General features: G+C 36.4%; 1 protein-coding gene across 16 annotated transcripts in view; it reads right to left on the bottom strand.

Moving 5' to 3' along the window:
* SYNJ1 (synaptojanin 1) overlaps window positions 1–21,831 on the bottom strand; it is a 69,299-nt gene that overhangs the window by 35,440 nt on the left and 12,028 nt on the right. For 11 of the 16 annotated variants that reach the window (XM_055801402.1, XM_055801408.1, XM_055801405.1 and 8 more), the window contains exons 3-13: window positions 18,711–18,797; window positions 18,045–18,312; window positions 15,448–15,673; window positions 14,118–14,201; window positions 13,274–13,335; window positions 12,589–12,685; window positions 11,109–11,278; window positions 8,997–9,078; window positions 6,101–6,253; window positions 2,830–2,995; window positions 1,071–1,094 (exon numbers count right to left, since the gene is read on the bottom strand). In XM_055801402.1, the coding sequence (XP_055657377.1) occupies window positions 1,071–1,094; window positions 2,830–2,995; window positions 6,101–6,253; window positions 8,997–9,078; window positions 11,109–11,278; window positions 12,589–12,685; window positions 13,274–13,335; window positions 14,118–14,201; window positions 15,448–15,673; window positions 18,045–18,312; window positions 18,711–18,797 (1,419 nt within the window). The remainder of the gene's footprint in view (window positions 1–1,070; window positions 1,095–2,829; window positions 2,996–6,100; window positions 6,254–8,996; window positions 9,079–11,108; window positions 11,279–12,588; window positions 12,686–13,273; window positions 13,336–14,117; window positions 14,202–15,447; window positions 15,674–18,044; window positions 18,313–18,710; window positions 18,798–21,831) is intronic. The other 5 variants (XM_055801403.1, XM_055801416.1, XM_055801418.1 and 2 more) reach the window with 2 other exon arrangements.

Raw genomic sequence — 21,831 nt, 5'->3', positions numbered from 1 at the left:
AGCTGACAAGTACTCGCAGCCCTCCCTTAAAAATATGAAATATGTGTATATCACATCTCCCCAAATGGAGCAGCTTAATGTAAACAACTTAAATTACAACACAAAGGATTTCCACTAAGAATTAGAAAAGTCTGAAAACAAAGCTCAAAGGCATTACATTGCTTATGTTGTTAACTTACAATGATAACAACCAGGAGTTTTCAGAAGCTTCTTAAATTGAAGATACCTTTTATCTCCTTTTTCTTTATCTGGCTCATCCCTACACATTCTTATTATTACTTATCACTTTTTCATGTTCACAGTGTTGCTGAATCCTCTGAAGCCAATCTCTCTTATTTTAAACCCAACATCACAAACATTGGACAAGATATTACTGAAGTGTCTCAAAGTAGAAGATTAGGAGTTAACTACGAAATTCCCTCTTTGAGCCTTCTCTTCACTTAAAAGAGTTTTTAAAGACTTTTACCTAAATAGATGCTCTAATACTTTCATTTTGTGTCACGTGCAGAGGTAACCATATCTCAGTGGTTTTGACTGTACTTTTGCTCCACAAAACACAAGTGTCAACATGTTATTTCAGACCATTCCAGTACAACGTTTATCTTTGCTGGGAGATACTACAAAATCAGTCTGTCTCATGCAAGAACACAAGCAAGTAGAGCTTCTAATAGCAAATAAGATGAAGTTACAAATCATGCTGAAGAATTTTACCTCTTACCCAAAACAAAAACACAGAAGCTCCCAAACAAGAAAAAAAAGCAAATTCCTCTACAAGCTAGAATAAAGCATTTGCAAAAATAAAATCCAAAGAATTGACTGTCTCTTTTTGTAACTCACAGCCAAGCACAACTGAAACATTTTTCACCCCTTGTATTTTCACTTCTCTCATACTGAAGAGTTTTTCTTGGATTAAGGGATTTTGGGGCACAGGAATGCCAGATCCAAACACTACTAGGAAAATGAGCCCACAACCAAATATTATGCAAATAGGCACAAAAAAAAAAAAAAAAAAAAGCCAGAGAAGCACAAGAGCTGCTCAGATATTTACAGCTTAATTTACTATACTATACCTGATTGTAATGATTGCTCTGAAACTATGGATGCAGTAAGAAGGAAACAAGAAAAAAATTAGTCAAATAAGTAATTGTTTTTTAAAATCTTCCATTTCTATTCCAAAAATATGTGAGAGAACATGCTGTGATATACAATTTATTACACATAACCACCTGCATCAGTGAAAGGACATCTTTTATGCTGCAAAATCTAAAAAGTTCCACAACAGTATTACCAAATTCTCTTTCCTTGCTTAATTAATAATGGATAATAAAAATGAAGTCTCTCTGGTTAATGCACCACCTAGTAGACAACATGAAGACATTATGTTCAGTAAAGAGGCATTAATGTTCCTCAGCTGACAGAAGCTGCAAATGTTGAAAGGACAGCTTGCATTCACAGAGAAAGTGAAAAGAAATAAAAATGACTTTCAACTACTTTTGAGGCAAGGCCAATTAAGCAGGTTTCAGATACAGGAAAAGGTACAATAATATGAAAACCTGTGGTAAAGAAATAAGAGGAAAACAGCCTTTCAGGTTACACATTGGAAATACATAAATACCCACAAGATGAAGACTACAATTGGGCAATAATTTTTTTTCTCATGTCACAGATTTGCACTGAAGTTTTGACACATTTTTCTCACTCTAAGTTGAGAAGTGTCGAGAAGAAAGGGGGGGGGGGGGGGGGGAAGAAAAGGAAAAATTAAGAATGTTGTTAATCCCTGAAACCAGGAACAACCCACCATTTAGGACACTCTTACCTGGCACCTTGGAAAGAAAGACTCAAATCTAAACTTCTTTGCCCAGGAATTAGCCCCTCTATTTTTTGTATCTCAGGAGAGTAATCACAGCCCTACACCTGGCCCACTTACTATTTCCCTGCCCATCAAGTCTGCAGAAGGATGGGACATGACTGTAGTCCTGGGGATCATGTAGGCTACACCTCTGTCTGGGGATACAGGCTGCTGTGGTTCAACTCCTTGTTCTGATTAGGTGAACGACCTTCCTGTACCCAGACCACCCAAGCCCCACACGGCTATGCTGCCTACGCAGAGTTTCTCACTGAAATCTCTCTGATTCTGAAGTAGAATTTCACCCACAAAGCCTGACAAGCTTTTGTGGTGCAGACATTCCTGGGAAAGACGACTTCTCACAAAAAGACATTCTGTGATGGAAAATAATTCATCAGGAATTTTCTGATAGCTCCTGTTACCTTAAATATTCTTCCATTACCCATACCCCTTTTGTTCCTCAGTACCTTAGAAACCAAAATTAAGATAAATACCAGCATTCTTAGGACTGTGAAAAGAATAAATGCTTTCTATCTAGTTTAACACTATGGTGAGAATTTCTTCACTGACACAATGGATCAAATTAAGACATTTAAAAAACAATAAAACACCCTAGTATTTTAATAAATCAGGATTTTTCCCCCAAATTCAGCAGGTAATTGTTATGATTAACACTTGCTATAAATGGATTTTAAGAACTGAACAGAACATATCTAACATGCATCTACAGTAAAGTTCAGACAAACATGCTCCACAAATATTTACCTATTATACCACCGGACATCAACAAAATACAAACAACAAATTACTGCAAGCATGTTAGTTTGGTAATATTAGTAAAGCAGAAGTAACTTTCATCTTTTAATATCCAACAGAACATAAATAGCATTTATACTTTCCAATATTGCTTTGAAAACAGACTCCATACAGCTTTTTTACACCAAATAGTTATCAGACAGATTAAAATCCTGAAAGACACATACCGCGTAAACTGCTGGTGGTTAAGAGAGCCCGTGCTTTATCTGCTAAATCACTATTTAGGGTATTTCCCAATAACAAAACATCAATGGCCTCCTGCTTGGAGCTATCAAAAAAGTTATTTTGAATCGTTCTGGTCACAGAACGAGCACCATCCTTCAGCTTTCCAGCCTGTTAGGGAGGAACATGTATAAAATATTTTATGTTGGACACTGCTCACAATAACATTGGCAATATTCAGTAACATATTTGTAAACTTCATTAATGATTTTAAAATCTAAGGCAATTCCCTTCTTAAAGTATTGAATAAAGTCTTCTGAGCCTACTGTGTGCTTCCCCCCCTCCAAATGCTAAACACCAGAGTAATACTTTCAAGGCATATCTAACAAGCAGATAATTCCAGTTTAAATTATTTAAGCAAAATACTGCAGGGAGGGGAATGTTATTTTTTCCCCTAAACACCTGGTTTTCAAAATCAAATTGATATAGTGCCATGTTTAGACCATGATACAAGATTTTGGGCTTTTCCCCAAATAGTGAGAGATGAGCAAGCACTTAAGTCCAAATGCCATGATACATGAATATGTATGTATATACACCTATGAGCATATTAGTTCAGAATTCACATTCTGAAATATCAGTGTTAAAAAAAGAGAGAGCTTCAGCTTACTAAGACCCCTTAACTTTTTAAAATAACGTGCAAGTCTCATGCAGTATCCCAGAAGGAACATACACACCCATCTATAGCTACATACATAGGAAGACAGTCGCTGCTCACATCACACACGTGGCATGACTGGAACACTGCTCCAAAAGAACAGTGTCCAACTACCTGAACTAAACAAGTTTAACTAAATTTAAACAAGAATCTTCAAGAGATGTACTGCTACTAGATATTCTCTGTGGTTCAGACATCTAGAGGATGATGTAATCAACATGCCATGCAGTCTCATATTTGACTCAAAAAACAGCAGTGTTATTTATTCTGTGTACACAGCACCGACAATGACAGGCACCAAGACATTTCTTGATTACATGGTTTATTGTGCCTTATGCATCTAAGTGTATTTTGCCTGTGAGGTGTGTGTGAACACATGCTATTGCACGTATATGAAATATAGACCGTACTCCATCCGGGATGCTGCATGGTATTATATTATTATTAAAAATACTCCAAGTTTGCAGCTGGCATTGTTCATGAAGGTCTCTTAAATGCGTAAGAAAAAAAGACAAAAGCTTAAGAAAACTAAAAAACTAACCCATCATTTAGTTCTATGAATCGTACTAGACAACAAGAAAGAAACTACTCTCTTGTCAAGATAAGGAGTAGTAAATTGGCACCATGATTTTTGGAAGACAACGTGGATGAGGTGTTGGGGAGCATACTATTGCAACAGGAGTTTAATAGGATGCTGCTCCCTTTCTGTCAGACAATGTATAATTTATGACATGATCCAAAAAGCACACTCACCATTCACATACCAGGCAAATAATTGAAAGGAACCCAGAGAAAGCAAAAGAAAGAGTAGGTAAGGAGTTAGATGTAATGAGTATTATAATACTTTAAAAAGGACTCTTTTTCAGTACAGAAATGCATATTAACACATTTAAGGTTAAAATATTTTTTCTCCTATCCTAAATTTCTACATTTTTACTTCTAAGTACTCTTGGACTTTGAAGAATCAAACTGACGAGCAAGAAATAGCAGAATTTCAAACATCAAACTTTTAATTTGAGAAATGAGAATAAAACAATGTAAAAACTGTGTTTTAAAACATATTATAGAGTACTCAAGAACATAAGGAGTAGTGACCTGGCCAGGGTTCAGTGAAACAATGGCCAGTACTGTATGGCTTTGCAAGTATTGAAGATCGTCTTCAAATAGATGGACTTCCATCAGGGATGCTGTGTTTGTTTTATGAGGTGTGGTACTCATTAACAGTTGTACCAGGGCAGGGATCCTATGTTATTACGAAGACAGCAGAGTAAATGTACTCTGTGTTTTAAACATTAAAAATGGAAGTGTAAATACAGTAAACGCATTTCACCAAGTAAAAAATTTAAGCAGCCAAACTAATAGCAGAAAACTATTATTTTAGGAAAAGAAACACGTAAGGTTCAGGAGAAGGGGAAACACCCCATAAAATACTTACTGTGGTTTTCCTGACTGTCTGGGTGACATTTTTGTAAGAAAATAAAACTAAACATCTTTAACCAAACTTGATTCTATGCTAAAATACAAACAGTTCCCAAATGAAAAAGTCCTGTGTGCAACAATTAAGAGTAAAATAAGCAACAACTCTATTTCCTTTATTTTCTTTTTATGTACTTTACTGCATGCCTTGTACATGGGCAGAGAAGGACTCTGATATAGTCTGAATGAACGAGTGATGGACAAACAAAACAGTTGACTATGAGTACATAGTATATAACATGGAATGAGCAGCAGTGCATTCTTGAATAAAAAGAACAGTATGAAAACAAATTCCTATAGGAACTAAGGGCAAAAATTTCTGTGGTTCAACATCTGTTTTGACAGGTATCACTTAATGAGAGAGAGAATTATGGAAACAAAAAAAAGCAACATTGTTAGAAGAAAAATAAAAGACAGCATTAGAAAATCTGAACAACTCAGGCATAAACAAAGACAAAACAAGTTGAAGAGAAACAGAGAATTACATTGTTGTGTAGTACAGAACTGTTATCACAACATTAGAAAGCAAGGTAGAAACAGAATTTGGGTTTTTTTTCAGTAATTGCAAAATTAAGAAGAAATAGCTGCAGGAACATGCAAACAAAAACCACTCTGCTGCAACCCGTTTAATTTTAATGCTGTTAATAAACCCTAAAAGCATGAACAACGTCCAGTGAAACACATTTTAAAAGAAAGGAGATACAGTGAATGAAACTGAAACAGCAGCAGGCAGAGATACACAAAGAAAAATGAAATTATTCAAAGAAACTAAAGCTGATTTGTATATACATTTTTCTGAACTATGATCTAAAGAAATAAAAAAGGTTTGAGCCTCATCCTTTCCTACACAATGGTGTTATCTCGGAGGCATGAGCATGGCTGAGAAAGGATGTACTGAAACAAGACTTGGTTATCAACATAACCAACTTTTTATGTTAATTTTTGGGGGGTGGTTAGTTTTTTTAGGATTACAACAAAAGCATATTTTTTAAAAGAAAATCTCATAGTTGTTATGTTAATGACAGATTTTTTTAAAATCCATACTGAATACTGGTAAATTTTTTTAATAACATGTACTTTACCTTAGCTTTTCCTTCAAGGGCTCCAGTTCCAGCATAGATTTTACTGACAGAATCACCATTCACAGACCACATGGATCTGAAAACTTCCTGAAAGCGAGTAACCAGTTGAGGCTTCTCAGCTAATCCTAATACCTCCAGTTGTTTTGTTAGCATCTGCAACAGTTGAAGACAACATTTGCAAAAGAAAAATCTTTAAATGCATTTATTAAAAGGTACATCATACTTTTTCAGCACACATGCATGAAAAAAATCGTTGTTTCCATGTATCATTCTGAAAAAACTGACAGCATGTCCTGTTTGAAAGGCCGCATCATACATGTAACTTTAGCACCAGCACTTCATTTTCTTTTAAAGGCAAGTAGTAATATAGGAAAAGAATTATGTGCTTGATTTGTAAATATTTTCATCCAAAAATTCTCTAATTACAAAGTAAGCTATTTTCAGTTCACAAGTCTCTCTACTTACATAATTTAGAATTAGAGCAATTAATGTTATTCCCAAAAAAGTGTAATACCAAACACACTGACCTGTATTATCAAGTGCAGCAGCAACAGAGTACTGTCATCAGTAAAATACCAAGGGCTTCTGTCAGTCACTGTTTTCATGCATAAGACACTGCAATGTTTACCCTTACAATCAATATACCTGAAGTAATTTTCCACGATGCACAGTCTACATTAAATGCATCTAAATTGTATATATATAATAGATATAAATGTATTGTTTTACTTTAAATACATTACTTAAATGTAGCATAATGCTCATGGATATAGAATGGGGACATTGTACCTTGTCTGAAATTGTGGTTTGTGGAACCATAATTATTTTTTTAAAGTCAAGTAATTTTCTCCTGTTTGTGGCTACCAACATAATAAACATAAATATAAAAAAACAAAATAAAAAAGCTATTTTCAAGAGCTTTTAAAAATCTTTTAAACCTTGAGGTGTCCAATGGCAAGAAGGAATCTAAAATGATGAACATAAAATGGCATAAAGGCAAAATTCTGAAGGTTGGGCAGGAATTAACATAAGTTACAAAAAGGAACTTGCAGACAAAATTAAGTAGAAATAGACAAGAAAAGAAACTTCAGAAATTGGGTCCTGTATCTTGTAATTTTAGGTGGTCTTTCAGAGGCCAGCACTTGATAAATGAAGTATGTATCATATTAAAACAGGTAAGAATTTAAATATCTAATTTAAATAGAATTTTAAAATTAAGCAAGCAGCTCATGAGGATTTACCATTTTTCTTCTTATTGATTAGTTCTGTAATTTTAGCTCACATATTTAACTGAAATTGTAATTTAGCTCTCACCAATGAAAATTCAGCACACCTGGTCTAAAAAAATATTTAATCCAGTTCTTAAAAGGACAAGAAAGGAAAAAAATAGAGCTGCAAAGCTAAGTTTGCCATGTAAGCAACTATATGCATCAAGAGTATAAAGATTTGTTCTTAGGCCATAGAAAACTACTCTATTATCTGTAAAATTCAATAGGCAATATTTCTCATGGCTCATTTAAGGTAAACTAACTGGTTACTTCAAGCTTGCATTTCTATCTACAGTGAACTGTTAAACTCCAGCAAACAGATTTAGGACCAGGAAAGGCTTTAAGGTAATAATTTGTCTCTCCCATGGCAAAGTCAATACAGGATGGACAGATAAACAAACTACATAATGCACTACAATGCTGTGGGATTTTCAAAGCATGCCACTACTCTTCAACACCCAGTGGACTAAAGAACTACTTTTCTTAATTTTAGTAATTGAAAGGTATGACCCTGTATGGCACGTGCAGAGCTGAAACAATACAGAAAAAAGGCATGAGATCTCTAAAAGAGTCTTATCTGCTACCATATGTACTGATGTCGAATGTTAAAAGAAAAATCTTCATAGTATTTGTATGAGGGTAAACAGTCCAGTATTCCATTGGACTAAAACACCAATGAACTGGCAACAGTGTTCATTTGGTAAACGCAGCAGCAAAGCACTACATATTCCAGAATTAGAAATGTTTGTTCTACAGCCCATGGATTTTGCAGTTCTCACAGAAAATCCTCCTACAGATGCTAAACCAAGAGTATTTTAATTAAATAAAATTCAGAAAACAAAAGAATAATCCTTTTCTCTGGTTTGATGTTACAGCACCCATGATTTTTAATTTTTAAATATGCTAAGAACTTTATCTTTAGGAGTCAAACAGTTTACTGAGCGGAGCTGTCAGAAGTTTTTCACAGCTACTCTTTTAGCTCAATCAGTACTATTTTACTCCATCAGCTCCTGTCAGGTTCATGCGTTCAAGCTTCCATGTATAAAGCCTGTAGGGTATAACCTTTGTTTCATATAGCAAGCCAATATGTTGAAGCACACCCCTGCAGGAGGACTGAATCCCACAATTAATTTCCAGCTACTCAGTCTGAGCATGGCCAAAGCCTCAACCGTGACACTGTCCCATGAAGAATTCACAGCACATGCTATGAAAATATGAACACGCAGCACTGTGGATGCTAAGAACAGTAATCCTGTATGCTGAAGAATTTAATCTAATACAGTAACTGTGAATGCAAGTGTTTTTGTGAAGGACTACAAAACTACTACCTCTTCTAGAACTGCAGGTCTGAACCTTAACAGACATATGAAACTGACACCTAAAAAAGAACAAATGTTTTTCATAATGCTGCATGACTACTGTTAAATTAACAATTACCACACAACTACTGCTTCTGTAACTACTATGTCTGGTTGCCCCAGAACAAAACAAGTATCATGCTGTAACTCAAACTGCCATCTATGAAACATTTTAATTCATCTTTCATCGGGAAGGTAACGTTACTTTTACAGCCTAATTGTTACAGAAGTATCAGCAGTAGTTGTGTATCTGGATACTGTTTTTCCTACCTCCAAGCCAAAGAAAGCCTGCACGCTGTTTGTTCTATCCAGACAGTCCAAGCAGTTTGTTCTGACAGTACCACTTTGAGATCTGTGCCAAGGACAATGAAAGACAGAGAGAGAAAACAACTGAAATAACTCATTTAACACACGTATCATCAACAAAGACAGGGACATCAAGATCTGAACCAGAATAGTAAATCAGGGTATTGTCAGTGCAATGTTACTGTCAAAGCAAGTATGTTTATAAATACCTCAGCAATAGAAATTAGCTCCAGTAACAGCAGCGAATTTTGCAGCAGTACTCACTACACAAAACTAATTTTTTTCCTGCAAATAACATGACCCTTTCTTCTTCAGTTTTTCCCCAGTTCCCTTTGCTTGCTCAGTTAGTGTTATGCAGGATAAAGTTTTCTTTTCAAACAATCCAACTAACACACTTCACAAGAATCTCAGAGGGAAATAACTCAGTTAAAACAAAAATGGAAAAAAAAATATTAGGACAGCTCTTGGATTTAACTAAATTAAAAGTAACAAGAAATTGTGATAAAACTAAAGCAAATTTCAACCCCTCATTATTTTCTCTTTCCTCCCCAAATAAAAATGAAAATAAGCCTTCCTCTTTAGTCTGACAGATGCTTGAGGCCCTCAGATGCTCTAAACTGCTCCCCTTTCTTTGAGAGAAGTCCATTAACTTGTGCTGTAAAGGTCTTAGAAGGATCACATTAGGCAACATCCATGTTCTTCTCGTCTGGCTATGAGTACAAAATTCTGATGGCTGTCCCAGGGATACACACTTACTCCTTACTTTCATCATTCCCACTATACACTTTATCCAATTCAGTCAGTAAGGCTTCATCACATTTACTTGGAGATCTAACCATAAACTGTAGAAAGTTTTGAAAAACTTTCTCCAAGATTATTTTTTCATTACTATCTCTGTATTTGATATGAAATACAAAACAGTTTGCTGTGTTAGAAAAAAACCTGACATTGTCTAAAGGAGATGGTCTGTGAACTTAGAAAAATCATCACCGTTATCTTTTATTAATGCAATTCTTCAAGCTATCACAAGCCACAGCCTATTTTGCTTTTGTTCTGTTGTCTGTCTTTTGTATGAGTAATATCATTTGAATCTCCATCAAGACAAAATGGTGTTCTCCCACCACAAAGTGTCACACCACTTTTAAAGTTTTTTGGAGAATGGTCAGTGACATTTTGAGGTGGAGATGGGACCTAAGTACTATTCCACTAAACGTAATCTTATTCAGGCCTACGAAAAAATGCCCCTGGAGCATTTAATCATACAGCCAGGTTAGAGGACAGAGTGGCACTGGAACCCTCTTCTCCTCTCCCACTGCACTAGAAGATGAAACCCCACTGTACGTGACAATCCCCTCACTCAACATTTCTCTTTCTCACGGAGAACCTCTGTCAGCAGTTTGCTCTGGTATTAATTAAAAGGAGGAAGGGTGTGGAAGGGAGAAGAGCAGGAATGCTGCCTATTTCTGGCCCTGCTACCCTTTTCCTGCTGAGATAAGCACAGCCTTTGCTCTAGGAAGAGGGGTGGGGAAATAGGAATAGAAGTACAGCAGGACTGAGAAGTACACAGCAGGGCAGAAAACATGCATCCCATTCATAATTTGTGGAGAACTGAATCTCTCAAATGGGGGATCCAGGTGCAAACAGACTTAGAAAAAGATGGCACTCTACATCAGCATTTACAACAAACAGAAAATGGTATGTTCTATTGCTGAGGAAAATACAAACATTATACAGGAAGATAGAAAAATATTCATTCTTTAATCCCACATGGGTGCACCCAAGAAAAAGGACAATTGCCCATTTGCACCAAAATCATGAGGTCAAAGGCCTGAAATTAAGTCATGCCCCATCAACATCTCTGAGATATTTTCCATTAAGATTTTTAGAGAACATTCAGAATGAGAAAAAATATTAATAGACTGAAGTGACTCGTATTTCACTTAGTGCACATCATCTTCGATATAATAAAAACACAACAGAAGTAAAGTTTTTTCTCTTAACTTCTTGCAAAGGGGTGAAAAGCATCTTGGAACCATAATTTGATTGAAGAAATTTACAGAAGTTACACACACGAACCTTTTAACTTCCTTTCCATCAAAATAAAAAAATCCACATTCTAAGAATTTCTGGACTTGAGGTTTAAGCACGCTGTGTAGTTTTTCTGCCTTTCCACCTTTAACCATTTGATGATAATCGAAGTTCACCATTTTGATATCAGCTGAATGTTCAGAAGCTTTCAAATGGCTCTGACATTGTAAAAAGAAAAGAAAAAGGTATAAATATACTAATACCCAAACATATAGTAGTAGAAGGTAAATAAGAGGATAAAAATATTTTTAAAGCTGTTTATTAGCTATCTTGTTTATTACAAGCTTTCTCTTAGGTAAAATAAAACCATTTTTATCACTCTTGTTCAACAAATCACTCTGAACCGATTAATATTTTGACTATGGTTTTTCTTTTTCTTGTCACAATTGAAGTCAGTTTTTTCCTTACTATACTAGTGGTCACCAAGACAGTCTACAACCTCTTCTACTGTTAAAATGCTTCCATTTGCAAAGAATTCTTTCAGTGGAAATCCCTTTCACTAATGGTCACCATTTTAGACGTGCCTGCCAGCAACAGGGACTGAGTAAACACTCCATAAACTATTACTGAAAAAAATGCACAAATTATTCAGGTTGCTGTGGAGGCTGGCTTTGAGCAAAATTTTTCCTAATATTCCCTCCCTGAAAAGTCTTGAAGTGCTCACACAATCTTTGTTGGCAAAGCTATGATCTGCATTGGACATTGATATGCATCTGGGAACACTAAAGTCTCCTATCGGGATAGCTGGATACAGAGAAGATACTAGTGAATGGCTCAAGACATTCAACCATTATAATACAAAGGGAAAAGGAAAAAAGGAAAGGGAAATAACAGATGGCTCTCAAAATGTGCTCTGGCTTCACAGAGAACTTCTCAAATTGTCAGTATTTATGGACTACAATGTAATAGTTATTTTTAACCTAACTAGTAGGAACTCATGAAAATGGCCACTTGCAGTTAACATCTTCTGAACAAATATTTCTACTAAATTATAAAGCATATTTATATTATGATAAATTAAATTGTGATTTTTTTTAAGTATTAAGGAATATATCCAGGAATTCCAAGGGAAAGATTTTTAAAAGAAACATCACAGTATTAAATACCACAAAGTATCATTTATTTATTCATGAATTCCATAGTGAAAAGAAGATTTATTTTTTCAATTAGCCACTAATAAGCATGAAATATGAAAATAACTGAAAATCCCTCAACATTGTCTATGTTGCTGCTAGAATTTTTCAGTAACCAATCTGAACATAATTGAATACTAATTATATAGAGAGCTTTTAAAAATTTATTTCACATTGTGTATCTTAAGAACTGCTTTCATGATAAATACAATTTTAACCACAAGTGACAGTTGCTCCAGAGCATAACTGTTTCATTTTTTGAAGGCTATATAAAAGCTTCATCACAAACAGGCAAATTCCAAGGATATGCACAGTGAGAGAATTGTCATACCCACCTGAAAAGCTTTGCTGAGCATGTGCTCCCCTTCTTTTGCCCCAAGTAAATTTACAATAATTTGCTTGCCATATAAATTTTTAAGAGTTTGGAAATGCCTGTTAACAGAAGAAAAATTCCAGTCATCTTCTGGCATGTAGAAAATTAACACAAACACCTGCAACACTGACTTGAGATGCTGCAGAAACATCCTGGCTACTCTAGTAACTGCCACAAGCCTTTTATTACGTCATGTCCAAACAAACCAATATAAGTCAATAATAGCAGAATGACTGCTGTGTAATTAGGGTAATAGTATCGATGCGACAACGTTGTAACAGCAATGTAAAACCATTCAGTTGTGAAGCTGAAGTGCCATGGCAGGACTAAAATCAAAATATAAACTTTTACTTTTATACAGCAGCTGACAAATATGGATTATTCAATGTAAACTTGCTATAATTTTTATTTTCAATTTAACAAAGTATTTCACTGTACTAAATTTTCTGCAGACTTTTCAGCTAAGCACTCAAAGGTACAAGCAATCTTGTAGAAGTCTGAAAAAGCTGCCCAGGCAGTTTGCTGTTCTTCTGAATCACACATTTGTATAGACAAAGCCTCCCATTTGGAATAACATTCCATCCCTCTGATGCATCACTTATCAGAGGTTTATAGTGCATTAACAAAAATATAAGACATTCTTTCACCTGTCAAAAGCTGGTGCATTTGCCTCAAAACCCCTTGACATTCTGACACGATGGGATCCCACCTATAACATGAAGATTACATTAAATTATCTGTCTTTACACATTTGATTAATTGTTCTTCAAAGACCTACTTTGATCCTAAATACAGCCTGAAAATTCATTTCAGTTTCTAAATGAAATCTCCAAAATATATTCTTCTTACTACGGTGTGCATTCTTTTTATAAATTTATCTTGAATTCCTACTCTTTTTTCTAAAAAACACTTTTTTATTTAATATGTTTAGTCATGTCATCTAATTACTTCTTGTTTTGAGTAAAAGGCATGTAAATGTTTCAGCAATTCTACTGCAAAATGTCTAGTTTAAAGAACCTAGAATCACAGTAAGGCATGAACCTTTTTAATCTTCTCTGTAAAAACTGTATCACAGTAGTAGCTACTGACACAATCCCTCTTTCAAGAAAATTGGGATGAAATTATATTATAGTAACTCTTGATCCATATTTACTTCTTGAAAAGACCTATCCTCAAGAACAATTCAGAAGAAAACAGTCTCTTTGGATGCTCCATTATAACCTATTTTAAAATACCAATTTAAATTAAAACAGAAAAATTCATCTTCAAAAAGAAAACATCTAAAAAGCAATGGACATTCAAATCTTGTGCAAAACAGCATTTAGAGACTCTAGAGTGGCAGGCTTGGTGAATTAAATAGCACCAACTTGCTCCCAAAGGATAATCTCATCCTGACAAGTAACTGTGCAGAAGAGCCTAAACACTACTGTAAGATGTTTAAGAAGACCTGAATAAGAATTATCTCTATAATTAAATCTGTCTCCTGCTTACCTGCAGGCCTGGCTGTTCCCAAAATAATGGAACAGACCCTCGAATCTGTATGAAAGATGACACAGAATCGTCTAAAAATATCACCTGGTAAGGAAAAAAAAGCATAGTATTAATAAGTGTTACAAAGTGTAAGGTTTTAGGTTTCTTAGCCTTAGCTAAACATAGAGTAAATAAAACATGTATGTATTACATATTCCACGCCACAAGCTAAAATACTGTGTTCCCTAGACTTTTCTCTCTATCACCTCTGAACAACTAATAAAAGAAGTTCTGGCACTCTCATGCTTCCTTGAAGAATCTTGATTCACGTTTAACAAAGCAAGCTTTTATTATGTGGGCCTGAATGACTTCTGTGCTAAGAGTAACTTGTTTAAAAAAACTTTGTAAGACCTTCCTGTAGGAACAGTTAAAATGTACACCAATGCACAGAAAATAACAATGCAACCTACTCAGAACACCTGCACAGATTTTGTACATCAGAATCCAAAATACCATGATCTATGCAGTATACAGGAAAGGAAACTTCCTGTGGAATGATATGCCACCTCATCTAGTGACATTAGCCTGCCAGGAAACTTGAACAGAGAAACTGTAACAACAGTGTTCTGACTAAAATCCTGAAATTGGATATGTACAAGCACAGCCCTTCGTGGATAAAGTCCTACTGAACTCACCTAGGCTTTGCAAAGACCCAGTGAGTCAACCAAAGATACCTGCTCACATGAATACAGCTGCAGGAGCCAATATCTTGGTAACTAGGTTATCATAAGAAGAGAGCACAGAAAAGGCAGCAAAGAATGATTCAATAGCTTCTTGCATTTGTGTATAATACGGGCAAAGACATGCAAACAAATGCAGTGGAATTACAGTGGCTTTAAAATGTACCTTTCAACGGAGCTGTGTTAAGTAACCATAGGAATGCTTTTATCTTTCCTGAATCACAAGGTATCATTTATTTGCCAAAAATATCTTCTTTCTGCTTGTTTCTAAGGTCGATTAATTTACTATTTGCTCAGGCCAAAAGAAATACACTCTCACCTACTCAGGAGGCTAAAAGATAGTACAGCCATCTACAATGGTTTAGCTGATGGATAACAGCTTCTTAAGCTACTGAAACTCATGCATGCCCTTACCCTAAGCTACACTAAAAAGCGAGATCATCAAATTATGTAACCTACTTAGATTCCTTATTTAGCAGCAAAGGAACTATTCCAATATCTGTTGGTTACAGACTTGACTTGTGATCTGTTGATTTAGGGCAAAAAACTATCCACACATATGCATATCTTGAGTTCATCAGCCAAGCAACGTGCACTGTAGTGTAACATACCTGCTCTGTTTCAACAAAATTAGCTACGTGACCATCATCATTTGTTCCCCGGACATTAAATCTCGTGCCAGCCCGTTCACAGCTTAGACGTGAAATCAGACAAGCCTTTGCCTGCTTGTGAGCCGCATAAATTGTCCTTATCTCCACTCCCCCACACATGAGACGTAACAACCAGTCATCACAGTTCACACCATAGTGCTTCAGATGTAAATGCAGTGACTGGTTCCTATCAGGGGAAAAAAAAAAAAAAGTAACTGGAAGGAAATAAAATACAGTTCAAATTGCCAAGCCAGCTACTAATATTTTACATCCACTACTACAAATAAGAAAAGGAAAATATGCGTGTTATAGTTTGATGATATAACTCTTATTTAAACATACCTGAAATAGCAAAGTTTACAGAACAGCTTAAATGTTTGTACAAGAATATGGGGTGAAACCATACATTTTAATGACCTTAAAAAAATAACACTTAGAGCCTCTGCTCTTCACCCAGCAAAACACAACACTCCAAGCTTGTTTATATTCCTCCACTCAGCCTTGCTTCAAGAAGCCAAAGATTACAGACTCTGGGAAGAGCAAGACAGAACTCCAATTACAGGTTACTTTTTGTGATGTGTAAAGCATCATTCAATTTCACACCACCACAAATTAAAGCTAGAAAAAACTCTCGTCAACATGCACTGATTATATCTATTATACCTCATCATAGCACACCACTTGCCCAGACAAGCTTCCAAGAATACACTCATAGCCAACTGAGTTTCAGATTTCTATAAATATCAATTTCAGGGTTAAGCATTGGTACATTATATACTGTATATACTATTCTCTAATACCAATTACTGCTCAAATGAAAGACAGATCCAGTTTGGATATACCTGTGCCTTAAGTAGTAGTAATCAACACTGTAGTAAGTAAATAAGACTAAAGTTTGGGGGTTGTGAGGTTTTTTTGTTTTACCTCACTCTAGTGGGGCTTGGCTTTTGATCTTCTTTGGAAACCTTCACTTGTATAAAAAGGAAGCAAAATTTTCTGCATAGCAAAGAAAAGTAAACTCCAGTAAGATGGCTGGTTTTATCACCGCCAAGAAAATTCCACCGTAACTGCAAATAACATATATGATATAAAGGTTGAAGACACTCTGTTTTTAGCCTTTTAATTCTAAAATTCCAATTAAAAAAAGAAATCTGCAACTTATCAAACACCTCAGTTCAATCATTAATGATGATTCTCATTACTGTAACTCAGCATGCATTCACTTTACAGAAAAATGGTCAGATGCTTTACAATAGCAGACTGCAAAAGCAAACAATATTCTTTCCCCGGGCAATCTGAGACTGGAACTTTTGAATAGAAAAAGCCCAAGAAAGCTTACTGAAGTGCATAAGCAGAATACTTTCTGTTACTGACTTTTAGTGTTTACATTTCTAGATCTTGGAATCTGGGACATTCCATCTACCTCCTGTGAGGCCTGATTCTTACTGAGAAAAAAAAAAAGCCAGGTAACTTAAGCAGCTTTATGACAAGGGTCAAAATCAGCCAAGCTTATTTGGACAGGGTCAACAGGCATCATTTCTCAAGCCCTGAAATACTGACTTACCAGCAGAGAGCCCAGTCTTTTTCTAGAGGCAGAAAGAGACAAACAGCTAGGTTCCTGAAAGCCCTGTAAACCTACATCAAGATAGATGTGTTTCTGAAGACTAGAGCTTTTTTTTCTGTCTTATATAGCAAGCTGATCATATTCCTCTATCTGACCAAAACAGTGGCAAAGAGTAGAAGAGCACTGGCACATATGCCAGAACTGGTTTGGTGTCTTGTATATTGGACAGAAGAGAGGGGAAGATGTAGCTTTGCACCTCTTCTAACAGGATACTACCAAGTCTTCAGGATCCTTCCAAGGTTCATGGACACACGTCACTTTCAACAAAGGCTGAAAATATGGAAACATAATTTCTTACATGACAGTGTGCATCACTGGCATTATTTAAGCTGCGTATTGGCAGAAACAGCAGTATTCCTTTTACCAGGAATTTTCTGTGTGAACACCTATCCTTTATTCAAAGCTATTCTGTAAAAAGATAGTGAGTTCAGCAGCCAAGCAATGTGCACTATAACACATCCTACCTGCTCTGTTTCAACAAAATCAGCAACATGACAATTATCTGTGTAGTAAAACTTTTAAAGCCCTTTCAGACATTGGAAACCCACTTGAAACTATATATAAGCACCACACCATTTTAGAATCCATAACGCTCAAAAGTTGAAAATTTTCTTTAAAGCTCCATTACCAGATTGATTTTTCAAAACTGACACACTTGATGAAGAATTAAGAGACACCAAAGCTAAAACACATCACGACAGATCACAGAAGATCAAAGTATAGTATCATAGACAGTTAAAACCTGTGTCTTCCAATTAAGAAACTCTAAGTGGCCATGGAACATTGTATCATTAATAACATACTTCTGTTGTTTGTGGGACAAAGGTGTACATTTAAGAGCTGATAAAGACAAGGATAAAAACTTGCCACGGGTTAGTTTGTACAGGCATGCATTATTCTATAGAATGTCTGATAAGGTACATTATGAACTCACCAGAAAAACCTATTGTCAGTGGTGTGCTCCTGCATGCTGCGGTGAGCATTGAGACTAAGATCTAAACTGACACCAGTTGCAGACCACGCAAAATAAAAATTTCCAGAGTTCAAAACTTTGCGAACTTCTGAAATACGATCCTCGTCTGTTGAATCAATGCGTAATGATACAAATTCAGTGGAAGTAACTCGAAAAACTTCAGAGTCTTGGATCTTTCCCACAGACATGCATCCTGTTACCAGAACCAGATAGTGTAACAATGTATCTCCTATAAAAAAAGGCAGAGGTAACAATGAATCTCAGTAGCCTGTGATATTGATGGATTTATATGCTTAAATAAACACAACCAACCCCAGTTTGCCTGAAAAAAAGTAGAACAACAAAGATCAAGGCGGCACTCTCAAGTTGTACAGAAGAAAACTAAACACAAATAGGAGAAACCATGCTGCAATTAGCAGGGATTGTGTACACGGAAGTTATTTTTGTCCACTCCCCCACTTCTGGGAGTGCTCCAAACTTGCAAGTTACTCCACAAAGACAAAATATAAAGAGAAAAAAAACCCCAGCCCAGTTCTTGTTGCAGAGATCCTGCGGGGTGCAGTTTTACAGGCGCAGCGTAATTTTCTTTCCCAAATGAAAAATTAAGGTTTTACATATTTTACTCACCAAGGTTTAATCTTAATACACCCAAGAGCCCATATGCATCCATTACTTTGGAGTAGGCATTCTTGATTGTGTCTTTTTCTGCAGCAGCTATGGAGAGAAAGCATAAGATCTTACGATGTAAAAGACCATACACTATGGCAGGGAGAATGAGTCTGAAACTGAAAATCCAAGAGATTACAAAAGTAGTGCTTACATGGAACTTCTGGAAAGAAATCAAGATGTATGATGAGCACATGGCATTTTATAATGGAAAATGAGTATTTGATTTTATGACAAAGTATGATCATGCTGTTTTTAGGCAACAAAAAAAGGACTTGCAAAAACTCGCCAAGTGGTATTAAAGGAGAACGCTGGCATTTCTAACATCATCTCCTAATATAAAAAAAAGAGGCAAATTAGTTCCATGAGAATGAACTCCTGTAATTACTTAAAATTAGAATAGTGCTAAATCTTGTACTTTATTCCATGAAAAAAATTATCCTTTCCCTTCAAGAATAAAACCATGATATGGCAGTATTATTTCCAGATAAGTAAACAACATTATCACAATGGCATTTTAACTAGTTTTAGATATATTCTAAGAAAATCAACCCTCTTGTAGGTCCACAAGATAATGGTATTTAAAAGCCATGTCTTCGACTAGGAAAGTAAAATTTTCACAGACATCTTTTAAATAAAATTTTTAAATAAAAAAATGTGCAATATTTTAGAAGAAATTTAAGTATATCTACCATTATTCACCTGAGAGTTAATGTACATTTAGAACTTTAATCAGCACTAGTAAAACCAGGCCCACAAGCATGACTGCAGAGCCGGGTGACAGAGATGCTGCAGAGCAGAAACCAGATGCCAACTGTCCTGAGCTTTTGCTCATGACTGAGACTGCACCTGAAGCACAGACTGACAATTCCATCTGTACCACTAGATCCACAGGGACTGAGATTTCTGGGTCACCAAGAATCAGCACCTTCTGCCTCCTCAGAAATGATCTGCTAATTAATTTTCACTTTGACACTAAAAAAAATTAGAATCTGACTTAAAGAAAAGCACAAATCAAAACACCTACTGCCCTGGCATTCTGCTGTGCTCTCTCGAATTAGCTGTATTTTCTTTAGAACTGCTGTTGTGAATCCTCCTAACTAGTATTCCCTCAGCTTAGCATAGCCCTGCCTGTGCACAAGCCTATCGCTTCTGTTCAAATGTCCACCAGCTCTATTATTAAAGTGGATCAGAATCTCCAATATAGATAAAATGATTATTTAACTTCAGCCTGAAATCTAAGGTCATTCACTGGTTTATTAAGTGCATTTAAAAAAAGTCTTCTTCAACTATTTGCACTGATATGCTGTATTCCTGTAATCCAGATGCTAAAAATAAGAGTTATAGCAGCATGATTATTTCAAAAGTCTTCACCCCTAATACATATTAAGACTTGCAGTCAACGTAAACAAATTGTGTACAGACAGCAATTTTGTCAGCATCACCAAACCATGTTTTTCTTAACCAGATCACCAGCAGGCTGGAAAGAGTAACTTGAAACGTGAAAACCTGGTTCTTTTAATCAATTTTCCAGCAAGCACTTAATGATGTCAGTGTATTCTTCTAAACTCAACTTTTGGTAACCAGAGAACTGCCACGTTCTTCCTTCACACTGCAAATTATTAACGAAAGATGAGGTTTAATTTCAAAATATTTGCAGGCTTTTTCTTAAAGGTGCCTGCCAGTATTTAATGACATTTCAGAACAATGGCTTTTCTGTCTTTCTACGGATTTATTCCCTTTTTCCATTGCATAGAATGCCTGTTATCCTTAATAAGCCTTAATAAGTAAATACCCAAAGCAAATAAAGTAACACAGGCTTTGCAAATTCAGATCAAAAAAAAAAAAGGCCACTGCTTATAAAGCAGCAAAGATTGCAAAACCAAACAAACAAACAAAAAAGGAAACAGAAAAACTTACCATGGCTAGTCAGTTACTATTTTCTTAACAAAGCACCCAAGAATCCATCAAAAGCATTTCATGCCATGTTCTTCAGCTATATTAGATCTAACACAGCCTGAACTCTGAGCAAAGCTTTTCCACAGTGAACGTGCAAGTATTTCTATCTCGCATTGCCTGCACTTTCGCCATACATTTTTTTAAGGCCAAAATTCACACGGGAAAATGCCAAACATCGCACGCATCAGAAGGATCACTTAATCCATCCTACCCTGGCCCATCCTCATCTACCTCCAGGTTTCAGCCACTGCCTCCACAGAACCCAAGTCTAAGCACAAGGTAAGTTTAACAGGCCCCAGAGCAGGCAGCCAGGATGCAGAAGAGCTTACCGGCAGCACACTCCTACCACCCTTCCATAAGGCATATCACGCCCAGTACAAGTTACAACTTTATAACATAAATTCCTAAGGCAGATTCCCCTTTACTGAGGGCACCCGTTTGAACTTCTAGCCATCGATGTTCATGAAACCTGAAAGAATTATGAGATTTGGTAATGACTAAGGCATAAAAAATGGTTAATACAAACTTCCTTTTCCTTAAGAAACTGAGCTAAAAAGAAAGCAGTCACAGAAGTAGCACCAATAGCAGAAAACGGAGCAACTCCACAGCACCACACTGCTGCTTCTTCCCTGCTGCAGCAGCACCAACCCACACTACGCAGGGTTGTTTTGGACGGTTGACTGCAGCAGTGCTCAGGCTGCTTTCCAGTAAGGGACCTCCCACAACCAGGAATGCTACAGTATTAAGGAAAAGCATTTGAGTCTTCTGAAAACCAAGACAAAATCAGGAACAAGACATAGCCACACCACCTCCTTTCCATTTTCTTCCATTTGAACTGCAGGGACACTGTGGGGACCAGCATCTCCCTAGGGGCTAGGGCACAGGTAGCCATGGTGCCTCCCCTGGGAGGCAGGGCAGGCTGGGGGCAGCCCCAGCCCGGGACACCGGGCACCTCCATGAGAATGGGCTGAGGCCAGGCCAGGATGTCAGTCTGTGGGCAAGGGTAACTGGGGCCAGATACAGTCCCAGGATGGCCAGGCAGGTCGTGGGGACAGCGACAGGCCAAGGCTGGGATGGGACATCAGCCTGGCTCAGCAGAGCCCTTGTCTAGGCTGAACGGGGC

This window comes from Falco peregrinus, chromosome 4, assembly GCF_023634155.1.
Source record: "Falco peregrinus isolate bFalPer1 chromosome 4, bFalPer1.pri, whole genome shotgun sequence".
In the NCBI taxonomy this organism is placed as follows: Eukaryota; Metazoa; Chordata; class Aves; order Falconiformes; family Falconidae; genus Falco; species Falco peregrinus.
The sequence above is the reverse complement of the archived record's forward strand: the minus strand, read 5'-3'. Positions and strand labels throughout refer to the sequence as shown.